Source organism: Panthera onca, chromosome E1 (assembly GCF_046562875.1).
Source record: "Panthera onca isolate mPanOnc1 chromosome E1, mPanOnc1 haplotype 2, whole genome shotgun sequence".
NCBI lineage: Eukaryota > Metazoa > Chordata > Mammalia > Carnivora > Felidae > Panthera > Panthera onca.
The window spans coordinates 33,615,688-33,630,894 of NC_138352.1; the positions used below are offsets into that span (position 1 = coordinate 33,615,688).

Sequence of the window (15,207 nt, forward strand, 5' to 3'; positions counted from 1 at the left end):
AATAAACAAACAAAAAGCAGAAACAGATGCATAAATACAGAGAAAAATCTGATAGTTGTGGGGGGCAGGTAAGCAAAATGGGGGAAGAGGAGTAGGAGTTATGGAATGAATAAGTCATAGAAATAACTTATTTCTATGTTATGGACTTCCAGTTATGGAATGAATAAGTCATAGAAATAAATGGTACAGTACAGGAAATACAGTCAATGGTATTGTAATAGCATTGTATAATGACCAACAGTAGCTACACTTACAGTGAGCATAGCATTATGTAAAGACTTGTTGAATCACTGTTGTATACCTGAAACTAATGTAACATTGTGTGTGAACTATACTCAAATTAAAAATACTTTTTTTAAATAGAAAAAAAAAAGAGAATGGTTTAAGTGTGGATAGAAAAAAGTGTGAAAGAGCTTTAAAAGGGAACAAATGTACGGGTGGCTCACTAGGTTGAGTGTCTGACTCTTGGTTTTGGCTCAGGTGATGATTCCAGGGCTGTGGGATTGAGCTCTGCATTGGGCTCTGTGCTGACTGTGGAGGCTGCTTGAGATATTCTCTCCCTCCCTCTGCCCCCTCCCCAATCAATCTCTTTCTCTCTCTCTCTCTCTCTCTCTCTCTCAATAAATAAATGAAAATAAAAGGCAACAAATATAACTTCTAGTCATTGGACATGACTAGAAGTATACAGGAGAGCAGGCGTCCTTTTTTCCCAACTAACAGGTGCTTCCCAGAATTGTTACCAATAGTGAAGGAAATTGCTCACATCTAGACAGGGAGCAGTGGACCTGAGAGGAGGAGGATAAAAGAGGCCACTGTCCAAAGTGCATAATTTCACAGATTTCTTAAATGTGATAATTCATGTACTCACTTTATCACTAGAGGAGATTCAAATGGGTAACCAGCTCTAAACTTCCCAGCATGAAACTCAGGGTTGCTTGGCTTCTCTGGGGCTTTCTGGCAATAATCTTCTAGGATACAACCATGTTTGTCTTTCCTTAAGCACTCAATTTTTTTTCTTTTTTTTTTATTATATGAAATTTATTGTCAAATTAGTTTCCATACAACACCCAGTGCTCATCCCAAAAGATGCCCTCTTCAATGCCCATCACCTACCCTCCCCTCCCTCCCACCTCCCATCAACCCTCAGTTTGTTCTCAGTTTTTAAGAGTCTCTTAAAGCACTCAATTTCAAAGTATTCATTCACTCACCCTCGAGCAGATGCTGTGATCTTATAAGTTCCTGGAACCAAGAGACGCCAGTAATCTCCAGTTTTGTAAGTAGTCACTGGGTGATTAATTTCAGCAACACTAATGGTGGCATTTAATATACCCCTGCCGTCCGTGGCATCTAGGACAAATCCTTTGACACCTTGATGAACCTGGATAAAGTACAAGGACACCCATATGTCAATGGTAAAGATCATCATCTAATTATTTTGGGAGCTTACATCCCAAATAACAGATTGGTAATAAAATAAACATGTGGAGCAAAGAGGAATTTAGGAGTTAACAGTAAAGGTAAACACCCATTAAACAAAGTATTTTAGTTGCTGAAAGGCTAATTTTTCATAGGTTATGTTTGTCTTTATCATGAAGAATATAAATAAGATGGTTTAAACTTTAGCACTTCTGACAATTTCAGTATATAGGGCATTCTACAAGAAAACTGTCCTGGCCTCTTTAAAAGGGAAATGTCATTTTTAAAAAATGGAAGGACTATTATAGATTAAAGTGAATAAAGAGATGTAATAATCAAATGCAATGCATAAACCTTGACTAGATCCTGGTTCTGAAATATAGCTATGAAAAGACATTTTGGGGGAAAAGAAGGAAATCTGAATGTGGGCTAGGTATTAGGTAATATTAGAGAATTACTGTTAATTTTCTTCAGTGAGATAATGGCACTTGAAGATGTCATATAGAAGAATATCCTTATTCTAAAAGATGCATTCTGAAATATTTAGGGGTGAAATGCCATAATAGCTGCAGTTTATATTGAAATAGTTCAGGAATATGTGTGTATGTGGGTAAGTTTATATAAATAAAACAAATGCAGCAAAATGTTAAAAACTATTAAATCTAGGTATTTATTAGTAACGACTTTTCTATGTGTTTAAAATTTTTCATAATAAAGTGTTTTAAAAAATTAGTACGCAAACTCACAGCCTTTATGCCAGTCAATGCAGCAAAAAGAATAAAGCAGAAAAGTACCGGCACAAAGTATGAGATTACCCTACTAATTAACTAATATTAGCATATTTCTTACAGTCTTTACCTATTGGTCACCAAGCATATTCAAACAAAAGGAAATTAACCATTTCAACAGTGAACCACTGGCAAAAAGAAAAAGAATAAAAACACTTACCCCCTAGCCCATCTTTCTATCACTTGACAAATGCTTAGGGGTGTATCCAATTTATGTCAGTCTTTTATAAAGACAGAATAAAAAGTCATTATCCATTAAAAGCAAAACATCACTACCCTGTTTAATCATTTTCAACTCTTGCCTGCATGAGCTCTTCAACTCATTTTCATCCGTGAATTTTCCAGATAAAAATACTTAAAACATGAATAGTCCAAACTGGAATTCAGAAGAGCATATTTGAAAATCACCGTGTGAAAACTACATGTACACACAATACACACATGTATTTTTGCTCTTGGGAGAAATTTCATACTTCACTCCTTAATAGTTACCTGTTTCATAAACTGGATTAGAGATCTTCGATTCTGTTCCCAAAATTTCGGCAGATCTTTCTCGAATGGGTATTTCACACAACCTAGCTCAATAGTCACTTCAAAGCAATTTGTTTGTAAATAGTTCCAGTCCTGCATACCACCTGGAGGATAAAAAATTAAAATCAGTCACTCTGAAGAAGTAGAACTAGATCCCATCCCAAAAGGTAAACAACATTCCTAGTAAAAAGCTAAATCCATCTTTTCTTAGCATTGGTTGAAAAACAATAATATGTTCATTTGAGAGCTCTTTGATGCTTGTAGTACAGGTAAGGCACCTGTACCTTCATGTTCAAGAAGAATTCAAGTGTAGGGGCGCCTGGTGGCTCAGTCGGTTAAGCATCTGACTTCAGCTCAGGTCACGATCTCAGGGGTTGTGAGTTCAAGTTCCACGTGAGGCTCTGTGCTGACAGAGCCTGGAGCATGCTTCAGTTTCTGTTTCCCTCTCTCTCTGCCCCTTCCCTGCTTGTGCTCTGTCTCTCTCTCTCTCAAAAATAAATAAACATTAAAAAAATTAAAAAAAAAAAAGAATTCAAATGTGGCTTACACTCTTCATATCAGCACATCTAAGGTTTTTTGTCATAGCCAGAGATAAAATATAACACTTTCATGAAGTTTTAGTACACTATCTTTACTCAAAATTTTTAAAAAATGTTTTTATTTTATTTTTGAGAGAGAGAGAGACAGAGTGCAAGCAGGGGAAGAGCAGAGAGACAGGGAGACACAGAATTGGAAGCAGGCTCCAGGCTCTGAGCTGTCAGCACAGAGCCCTATGTGGGGCTTGAACCCATGAACTATGAGATCATGACCTGAGCCAAAGTCGGACACTTAACCAATTGAGCCACTCAGGTACCCCAACATGTTTCAAATTTAAAAACAGTTGAAAAGGTTATTTGAATGTTTTAAATTACTTAAACAATATTTTTAAAGGAATGATATTTTCTTAAAATTAAAAAATCAGTAAGAAGTAGCACCATCCAGGGTGACAGAAAATCCAAGTTATATGGCCTTGGTATTAAAGAATGTTTACCTGGGACATTATACCAACTAGCTCCATTTGTTATCCCATGAGGAAAGTATTCATTAGGGTACATATTCTTGCAGGGTCTACCTTGAAACATCTGGGCATTTTCCTGAAAAAAAAAAAATTAAGAATCTTTACTTATACTTGTTTCCATCTACATCAAAAACTACAGGAAGGATAAGGAAAAACAATAAAAGTGGTTACCAATAGGGTGTATGTGGGGGTGGGAATGGGGTGGATGGAAGCATGGGAAGCAGTCAGACTTTTCAATGTATATCTTTCTATGCCATATATAAACAACCCACCTGGATTAAAATACACACACACATACAAATATATATATGTGTGTGTGTATATATATATATGTATATATATATATACACACACATTTGTATATATATATACACATTTGTATATATATATACACATTTGTATATATATATACATACATTTGTATGTATATACATTTTTATGTATATATATACATTTGTATGTACATACATTTGTATGTGTGTATATATATATATACATTTGCATATATATATATATTTGTGTGTGTGTGTGTATATATATATATGTGTATATATATATATATATGAACAATCCCCCCTTTCATAAATTTAACATACCAATTATAAGCTTATGATTCCATTGCTTTCTTTTTTTAATCCCATTGCTTTTTTAAAAAATGTTTATTTATTTTGAGAGAGAGAGAGAGAGAGATAGGCAGAGAGAATCCCAAGCAGACTTCGTGCTGTTAGCACAGATCCCAACACGGGGCTCAATCTCACAAACTGTGAGATCTTGACCTGAGCCAAAATCAAGAGTCAGACACTTACCCAAATGAGCCACTGAGATGTCCCCCACTGCTTTCTTATTGAATAAAAATTATTATTTTAGATTACCTTAATAATTGTGCCATGCTCTTTTGCTTTCTGGTTTTTCCACTAAAGGCTTACATACATCTATGTCTTTATCTCCATTTCCATCAATATCTATCCATTTAATTATAAATTATATAGATATACTACTATATTAATATAACATATATAATATAAACCTACATAAAAAAACATTTAAAGGATAAATTTAAAACTACAAATAGGATTTTTAATATATTTTTCCTACATCTTAGTGGATCATCTAGTATAAATCTGACTCTAGACAACATAGTTCTAGGAAGTAGCTATTAACATTTTGACTTTATTCTCAGAGTAATAAAGAGCCACTAAAAATCTCTGAAGAAGGGATGATATGTGAAGTATTCATGGCTCTAGGAAATTTATCCTAGTAATAATGTAAAAAACAAACCAAAGCCAGGGAGATCCATCAGAGTACTACTGAAACAATCCAAGTGTGAGATCATGAGCCCCTGGATTTGATTTTACCAGTGCATTTTACCATCTCCTTTAATTCTCGTTACTCTGATAATTGTTTTTAAACCTAAATTAATTTTTTTCAAGCAAACAGTTTGACAAGTTAAAGAAGACTGGGGGTGAGGATCTAACTGTCCAGTCTCAGACCACACAGTCTAAAAGTAATATACCAAGATACTAAATGATGGATAGTCTTTAGGTTTCTCTTCTTCTTGTTGCTTGCCTGTATCTTCTAATCTTTTTACAATAACTTCCATTCTATGAAACAGTTTTTCAAAGAGGCATTTACAGAGTGGTGACAGGTAAAGCAATTGGATAAAATTGCCAAGACCGTAAAACGGCTGAGGACAGAAGATGGAGGGGGAAAAAAAAGGAAAAGAGACAATGTCCAGCCAACAAAAGAGAAAAAACAACTTTCTATTATACAATGGGACAGAGATCAAGGGAAGAAGACAATAGTGTCAGACTTCAGAGGTCAAGAAAGGAAAGAAAGAAAGAAAAAAGAAAGAAAGAAAGAAAGAAAGAAAGAAAGAAAGAAAGAAAGAAAGAAAGAAAAAGAAAGAAAGAAAGAAAGAAAGAAAGAAAGAAAGAAAGAAAGAAAGAAAAAGAAAGAAAGAAAAAGAAAGAAAGAAAGAAAGAAAGAAAGAACGAACGAACGAACAGATTTCTGGTAAGCCTCGATGGGGCACCTCCAGGTAAAACAATGTAGGCAGAAGACAGATGACAAGAAACTGAGAGGAGAGAACAATAAGGGAGTGGAGATAAGAGACTACTTCCTTTTCTTCTTTTCTTTTGATTTCTCTTGAACTAATTTTAGACTTGCAGAAAAGTTACAAAAATAGTAGAGTTTTATATACCCTTGATACAGCTTTTCCTAATGTTAGTATCTTGTATATCCATAGTACAGTTACCAAGATAAGGAAATTAATACTGGAATACTACTATTAACTAAAGTAAACTAATTTTTATTAAAAATCAGTAGTTTTTTCCACTAATGCCTCCTTGAAATTTTCTTGTCACTTGATATCTGTCACACTGTACAATAGAAAGCTCTGTTTCTTTCACTTAATTGAATTCATTGAATTTCACTGTACTTAAAATATAATAAAAGTTATTGTAGAAAGATTAGAAAATTTAGGAGCACAAAAGGAGAAAAATATAAGCCTAGAGATCATCAATCAGTTAATATTTTGGTATATAACTTTTAGACTTTTTTTTGGCTTACATATAAACTGGGATGGTTGGGAATGGATGCCCCATCCCTTAGTCTTACGGTTCTCAAAATCTGCTTTATTCAAATATAATTCACGTACAACTCAACTCACCCACTTAAAGTGTGCAACTCAATGGTTTTTGGTATATTCACTGAATTGTGTGACAATCTCCATGGTAAATTTTAGGACATTTTTATCACCCCAAAGAAATCCATACTCATCAGCACTCCTCATTTTCCTCCAACCTCTTCCCTGCCCCTCCCTGCCTCCCAAGCCCTAGGCAACCACCAATCTATTTTCTGTCTCTATGGATTTGCCTGTTCCAGAAATTTCATATAAATGAATCATACAATATGTAGTCTCTTGTGACTTATTCTTTCACTTAGCATAATGTTTTCAAGAGTCATTCAAGTTGTAATTCATATCAGTACTCAATTCCCTGAGTACTCTTCCACTGCATGAATATACCATATTTTGTTTATCCATTTATCAATTGATGGACATTTGGGTTGTTTCCATTTTTGCCTATTATGGAATGCTGCTACGACGTTCATGTATAGTTGACCCTTGAATAACATGAGGGTTAGCGGTGCCAATGCCCCCACACAAAAATCCAGGTATAATTTCTGACTCCCCCAAAACTTAACTAGTAAAAGCCAGAAGTCTTACTGATAACGTAACCAGTGAATTAACATACATTTTATATGTTATATGTATTATATACTACATTCTTACAATAAAGTTAGAGAAAATGTTATTAAGAAAATCATAAAAAAGAGAAAATACATTTGCAGTACTGTGCTGTATTTACAGAAGAAAGTCCACATACAAGTGGACCCATGCAGTTAAAACCCCTATTGTTCAAGGGTCAACTGTACAAGTTTTTGTGTGGACATATGTTTTCACTTCTCTTGGGCATATACCTAGAAGTGGAACTGTCAGGTCATGTGATAATTCTATATTCAACACTCTTAAGAACTGCAATACTGTTTTCTAAAGCAGTTGTGTGCCATTTCACATTTCCACCAGCAATATACAAGGGTTCTAATTTCTCCACATTTTTACCAATACTTGTTATTTTCCATTTTTTAAATTATAAGCAATCCTAGTGGGTACAAAATAGTATCTTATTGTGGTTTTGATTTGCATTTCCTTGACAGCTAACGATATTGAGTATCTTTTTGTGTGCTTCTTGATAATTTGTATATCTTCTTTAGAGAAATGTATATTCAAATCCTTTGCCCATTTTTCAATTAAGTTGTCAATCAGTTCAATTAGTTATAAGAGTTCTTCACATTCTAGATATGATTCTTATCAGATACATAATTTTCTCCTATTTTGTTGGTTGTTTTTATAGTTCCTTGATATTCTGTTATGTGTTGAATTCTGGCCCCCTAAAAAAGATATGTTGGAAGTCCTAACCCCAAAGACTTCAGAATGTGACTATATTTGATTACAGAGGTATTCAGGTTAAAATGAGGTAATTAGAATGGGCTCTAATCCAATATGACAGATATCTTTATAAAAAGAGAAAACTTGGACACAGACACAGGGAGAATGCCATGTGAAGACAGAGGAGTGGAGTAATCCATCTAGAAGCCAATGAATGCCAAAGATTGCAAGCAAAACAACAGAAGATATGAAAAGACAAGGAAGAATTCCCCTACAGGTTTCAGAGACAGCTTGACTTTGCCAACACCTTCATTTTGGACTTCTAGACTCTAGGACTAAAAGACAATAAATATCTGTTGTTTTAGGGCACCCGGTTGGTAGACCTTTGTCACAGCACCCTTAGGAAACTAGTACAGTATTATAGCAAAAATGTTTTTAACTTTTGATGATATTCAATGTATATATATTTTTGGTCACTTGTGCTTTTGATGTCATATTGAGGAAACCATTGTCTAACCCAATGTCACAAAGATTTATTACTATATTTCTTCCAAAAGTTTTTTAAAAAGTTTTAATTAATTAATTAATTTATCTATCTACCTACCTATCTATCTATCTATCTATCTATCTAGAAAGAGAGAGAGAGAATACAAGCAGGGAAGGGGCAGAGAGAGAGAATTCCCAGGAGGCTCTGTGCTGTCAGCACGGAGCCCAATGTGGGCCCGATATCATGAACCATGAGATCATGACCTGAGCCAAAATCAAGAGTCAGGTGCTCAAGCTACTGAGCCACCCAGGCACCTTCTAAAAGTTTTTTTTTTTTTTAAGTTTATTTATTTATTTTGAGAGAAAGTGCGAGCATGAGCGAGGGAGTAGCAAAGAGATGAGAGAGAGAGAATCTCAAGTAGGCTCCATGTCAGCCAGTGTGGAGCCTGATCTGGGGCTCAATCCCATGAACTGTGAGATCGTGACCTGAGCCTAAACCAAGAGTCAGATGCTTAACTGACTGAGCCACTCAGGCACCCCTATTTTTTCTATAACTTTTATGGTTTTAGCTCCTATATTTAGGAATATAATACATTTTGAGTTAATTTTTGGGTGTGGTGTGAGGAAGGGGCCCAAATTCATGCTTTTGCCTGTTCATATCCAGTTTTCCCATCACTATTTGGTGGAAAGATTATTATTTCTCCATTGAATTGTCTTGGTGCTCTTGTCAAAAAATCCATTGACCATACATGTAAGAGTTTATATCTGGACTCAATTCTATTTCATTGATTCCTGTGTCCATCCTTATGTCAGTATCTCAGTACTTAATTACTATAGTTTTATAATAAGTTTCAAATTGGGAAGTATGAGGCCTTTAACTCTTGTTATTTTTAATTTAATTTTATTTTTTTAATGTTTTATTTTTTTATTTTAGAGAGGGGGGGCGGGGCAGAGAGAGAGGGGGACAGAGGACCCAAAGCAGGCTCTGTGCTGACGGCAGAGAGCCTGATGCAGGCTTGAACTCACAAACCGTGAGATCGTGACCTTGAGCCAAAGTCAGATGCTTTGACCAAGAGAGCCACCCAGGTGCCCCTATTTTTCATTTTAGAGATAATTTTGTCTTTTTCTTCTATTTCCTTCCTGAGTTTTATCAACTGTTCTTCATTTGTTCCTATCTTTTTTTTTTTTTTTTCCATTTCTGTTTTCATCTCTTAAATATCTGAGTCTACATGGTTTTTCATATTCTCAATGGGTGTTTGGGTATATTTCATCTGTTTGGAGTGCTGACTTATAGTTTTCTTCTGCTTCTTGATTGTTTTTTGGTCCTAGTAAGGTTTCCTCAGGCAATATGTGTGAAATTTCATTTCCTGATTTTCTGAAATGCTTCTCCATGGATTTTACTTACCTCTTGTTCATTTTTATGATACTGGGCTGTTATACATGATTCTTAGTTAATGGTGCCTTTTTATGTCAGTCTAGCAGTCAAGGCACTTTAGTGTATTTCTGTTTTTTTGTTTATTTGTCTTGATGTAGGATGGAACTGTAGGTCCTCTGATTTTATGGTTCTCTTCTATCTTGGACAACCCTGTATTTCCCCTTTTTCCTTCTTTTACTCTTCACATTCCAATGGTCAAAGAGCACTTCTTCATTTCTTTTCACCTTTTTTCTGCTCCAGAAGTTAAGAGTTTGGAAGATTTCCCTTTGAACCTATTCTTTTAAATTGTGCCTGTCCCTTTAAATTGCATCAGACCATGTAAGTTGTATGTTCTTTGAAATCTCTTCCCAATATTCCCATGCTCTCATCTGCCCAGTTACTATTTTATTTAGGTTTCAGATTTCAGGGGTACTTAAAGTTTGGTGGTCATTTCATCACCTTCAGGGTTGCCCTTCACTAGTCCCCCTCTTCTATCTTCACAGAGTGTCTCAGTCTGCTTTTCCTCATCATGAAGCTATGGCAGGGCACAGGGGGGGTTGGGTGCATGATAGATCATGACACATCACAGCTAAGAGAAAGGAAGCTGTGAGTAAAGACTGAGGATTTTAATTATCACCTTTCCCATTTACAACAGAAAAAACAAAGGCACAAGATTCCAGAGGAGGCAGGATGTGGTAGGATCAAGAAATGGAGGAGAATATGGGAAAGACATCAATCGATAATACCTGAGAAGACAGAATCTGAATGAACTCACATCAGATTATTCAGAGTTCTATCTATTTAGTTCAAGGTACAGTGATCTACTGAGAATAAGGGGAGTAAAGCTGGGTTTAGGAGGCTCAGGTAGAGGATAAAGGCTGAGAATCGCCAAAGTGTCTAGCAGCAAAACATGAAATACTGTCAAGTAGAACTGAGGGTCCAGCTGAGGCTAGAAAGCATACATATGTATGCAGTGTTGTCAATTTCCATGACTGTGTGACTTTTCTGGGATGTAGAAGAGAGACAGTGGCAATTACTGAGGACCGGACATTGGCAAGGCAGGTATGTCAAAGGGTATTCCAAAGTGTAAGTGAGGGCATCACTAAAGTGGATGTCCATGGGTTTAGCTGGGTAGAGAGTAAAATCAAAACAATTCAAGGTCAAAGAAAACAAAAAGAGGCTAAGGAACTAGAGATCACAATAAGGATAAAAAGCAGAACTATAAGATTGGGCACCAAATGTGCAAAATCTGACCACTTAGATTTTATTTTGCTATTTAGAGGGTATCCCACTCTTCTCTTATGCCATGAACATCCCTCTAAAAGTGGTGTGCCCAAACAGAAGACAACTATTCCTTAAAGTGTAATAATAGACATATTCCCCTGTTAGAAACTCTCAACAAGGTCCACTTGTGCAGAATGAAGGTGTGGAAAATGTAAAACAACAGAAAGCTGTGATTAGAGACCAAAGAGTTACAGTATTAATATCCTTTACCTTATAACCAATGGAGTCACAGACTGAGTCTGTAATAAGACCAAAAATTGAAACTAACAAGTCTAGTTTCCAAGCCCCAACTTTTAACACAGTATCTAAGAACAAGTTTTAAATTAAAATTTCACACAAACACACAAATATGACATTTCTGATTGTAAAAGTAGTGTATGTTTATTACAGAAAGTTTAGAAAATATGGTAATTTCTACCTGCTTTCCCTTTCTACGTTAGTATAGTCTTTTCAATAGCTTAGACTAGTGGTTGGCAGTTTTTTTCTGTAAAGGGCCAGAGAGTAAAAATTCTAGGCTTTACAGGCTTGAAAGTGTCTGTTTCAACTACTCAACTCTACCCTCTGCACCTATCGAGATGAATGCTGTGTTTTTATTCTTTAGTCTACTAATATGGTTCATTACACTGACTTATTTTCAAATGTGAAAGAGGAAGAAGCCACAGACAGTACGTAAAAAATAAAATACGGATGTGGCTGCATGTCAATAAAATTTTATTTACAAAACCATTAGTGGGCTGGATTTGGCCCTAGAGCTGTAGCTTGTCAACCCCTACCTTAGACACTTTACTAGATTTATAACTTAAGTACCAGTCAAATGAAATAAACTAGCATGCTAATTTATAATTTTTAGTTTATGAGGATTCAGGTACTATGCTAAAAACTGTAGATGAAAAGACATTACTTGAACTTAAAGGTTAATGGGGAAACACATAGTACATTCACAGTGAGGTGGAAAACAGAAGAAAAAGTGGTAATACTGCCTGAAAGGAATCATGGAAAGACTTAACCGAGGAGAAAGCACTTGGCCTGTGTCTTACAGGACTTTGTTTTAATGCATTTTTTTAATTAAAAAAATTTATAGCATTTTATGTTTAAATATGACCCTACCTTTGAATAAGAAAGTGCTATTTGTTGAAACACAGCATCATCTGGTGATTTACTGTATGTGGCAAGCCCTTGTTCATCATCATCAAAAGGGTAGTTCACTACCAAAGAACCTGCAAGGGAACAAAGGAAAATGTTCTATGATATCTCCTTCAAGATGGATCTTCAACATAAATAAAGTACACTTTCACAATACTGCCAGAGACAGGAAACCAATACACTTTTCCAAGGCTAATTTCCTCATTAGAAATAAAAAAGCTGCTAATTTCCTCAACAGAAAATCAACTGGATAAGTAAAATACTAAACAGCTATGCATGACACTTAGAATTTACCTGAACTTCTAGGTATAATTTACATGTCAGAGCTGAACCAAAAGTATACAGGGTGAATTTAAACAATTTTACTCTTATAATAATTAGGATCAGAAAAGATGAGCAAAATTTGATACTTTTTCAGTAAAATTCAGATATTTATAATGGCATGGAATTTTAAGATAAAAAATGATCCTTGAAGTCCAATTAATCCATCCTCTTCATTTTGCAGATGTGGAGTCTAAAACAGAGAGGTTAAATGACTTATGTATGGACAGCAGAGCCATCCCTGATCTACACTCAGAAAAAACTGCTAAAAATTTCCCATATGCTCACATTAGAAATTAGTCCATTAGAGTTATAGCATATGATATTTCATGACTTAAGGTAAAGAAAGTGATGCTTTAAGAAAGCAAGCAAGCAAGCAAGCAAGCTTTAAAACATATGTAAAGGGTGCCTGGCTGGCTCAGGTGGAAGAGCATGTGACTCTTGATCTCAGGGTCATGAGTTCAAGCCCCACATTGGGTTTAGGGATTACTTAAAAGTAAATAAATAAATAAGTTTTTAAAAAATAGATAAAAAAATAAAACATACATAAAGAATATAAAGTCCCTTCATGCTCCCCATAAAGCATAAACAAGTTAGGGTGCTTCTCAGATGAGAGCCCTGATGGAATCTCTTATTTTCCTATTAGTCACACTGTTTTCCTTTATTCATCTGTCCATTTATCCTTCCTTTACTAAAGCCACTCATCTTTGCCTTTGTTATCACACCACTTCGTGGAATGGAAATGAAAGAACATATTCAACTTGAATTCAGATGAAGTAATCCTGTGGTAACAAATACCAGCAAACATTTATATAGAGAAAAAATTATTTAAGAAGCAAATATGAAGAACTATGCTCACTCTATTCCCCAAAATAGTTCTAACGAGAACAAGTGTACTTCAATACCTCTTCTACAAATTTAATGTACCCCCCAAATTTAATTTCATCCCAGAACTATGACCCATATCTAAAAATTTGAACAGAGAAAAGTCAACATCAACTTCTACTCAATTCTTTCAAATGGCTAATTTTCTAAGGACAGAAAAAAAAAGTCATAAAACATCTATTTCTATGAAACAGTCTACTTTTAGAAAATAATTAGTATCAACTCAAAAAGCAGGGACAACAACAACAAAAGATAAATCTGTCTTCATCAAAATTAAAAACTTCTGTGTGTCAAATGACATTATTAAGAAAGTTAAAATACAACGTATATAGAATGGCAGAAAATATTTCCAAATCAGCAATCTGATAAAGAACACTTAGAGCTATATAAAGAACCCTTAGAGCTCAACAAAAAGACAAAAAATAAATAAATAAATTGGCAAAAGACTTGAACAGATATTTCTCCAAAGCAGATATACAAATGGCCAACAAGTACACGAAAAGATGCTTATTATTAGTCATCAGCAAAATGCAAATCAAAACTACAAAATGGGGGTGCCTGGATGGCTCAGTTGGTTAAATGACTGACTCTGGATTTCAGCTTAGGTCATGATCTCACAGTTCATGGGATTGAGCCCCGCGCACAGATGCTGATAGCAAGGAACCTACCTGCTTGGGATTTTCTCTCTCCCTCTTTCTCTGCCCCTCCCCTGCTTGCACACTCTCTTTCTCTCTCTATCTCTCTCTCCCTCTCTCTCAAAATAAATAAATAAACTTAAAAAATAAAACTACAATGAAAAACCACCTTTTACTCACCAAAATGGCTAGAACATAAAAAACAGAAAATAACAAGTGTTGATGAGGATGTAGAAAAACTGGAACCCCCGTACATTGCCAGTAATGTAAAATGGTTCGGCTACTGTGGAAAATGGTTTGGCAGTTCCTTAAAAAGCTAAACATGTAATTATCATATGGTATTTCCATCAAAAAGCTAAACATGGCTAAATGAAATCAGTCAGAGAAAGACAAATACCATATTATTTCACTCTTATGTGGAATTGAAGAAACAAAACAAAGAAAAAAAGAGACAAGTCAAAAAGCAGACACTTAACTACAGAGAACAAACTGATGATTCTTGGGGTGGGAGGGGAGAGGGGATGAAATGGATAAAAGGGATTAAGAGCACACTTATGATAAGCACTGAGTAATGTATAGATTGACGAATCACTACATTGTACATCTGAAACTATAATAACACTGTATTTTAGCTACACTGCAATTAAAATTTAAAAGAAAAAGCACTAAATATGGAATTACCCAAATTAATTGAAAACAGGGATTCAGCTATCACATGCCATTGCTCAAAGCAATATTATTCACGATACTGAACAAGTGGAAACAACCCAAATGTCCTTCAGTGGAAAAATGGATAAACAAATTGTAGTATATACATACAATAAAATATTATTTATCCATAAAAGGGGATGAAGTACTAATAAATGCTACAATATTAATGAACTGAAAAACAGTATGCTAGGTGAAAGAAGACAGACACCAAAGATCACATATTGTATGATTCCATTTCTATGAAATATCCAAAATAGGCAAATCCACAGAGACAGAACATAGACTAGTTGTTTCCAGGGCTTGAGGGTAGGGGAAAATAGGGAGCAACTCCTTAGTTTCCTTTTGGTGAGATGAAAATGTTTTAGAGCTAAAGATGATAGTTGCACAACATTGTGAATGCACTAATGTTACTGAATTGTTCACTTAAAAATTTTTTTAATGTTTATTTTTATTTTTGAAAGAGAGAGAGTGTGTGAGCACGGGATAGGCAGAGAGAGGGGGGACACAGAATCCGAAGCAGGCTCCAGGCTCCAAGCTGTCAGCATAGAGCCTGACATGGGGCTCGAACTCACAAACTGGAGATCATG

General features: G+C 35.2%; 1 protein-coding gene across 2 annotated transcripts in view; it reads right to left on the bottom strand.

Annotated features, from left to right (window-relative positions):
* Positions 1-15,207, bottom strand: part of CPD (carboxypeptidase D) — an 82,153-nt gene that overhangs the window by 23,554 nt on the left and 43,392 nt on the right. For both annotated transcript variants that reach the window (XR_009614410.3, XM_060646867.3), the window contains exons 8-11: positions 12,033-12,142; positions 3,766-3,868; positions 2,697-2,839; positions 1,209-1,378 (exon numbers count right to left, since the gene is read on the bottom strand). Coding sequence is in view for 1 of the 2 variants with exons in the window: in XM_060646867.3 (XP_060502850.1) it covers positions 1,209-1,378; positions 2,697-2,839; positions 3,766-3,868; positions 12,033-12,142 (526 nt within the window). In the remaining variant the exon portion in view is untranslated. The remainder of the gene's footprint in view (positions 1-1,208; positions 1,379-2,696; positions 2,840-3,765; positions 3,869-12,032; positions 12,143-15,207) is intronic.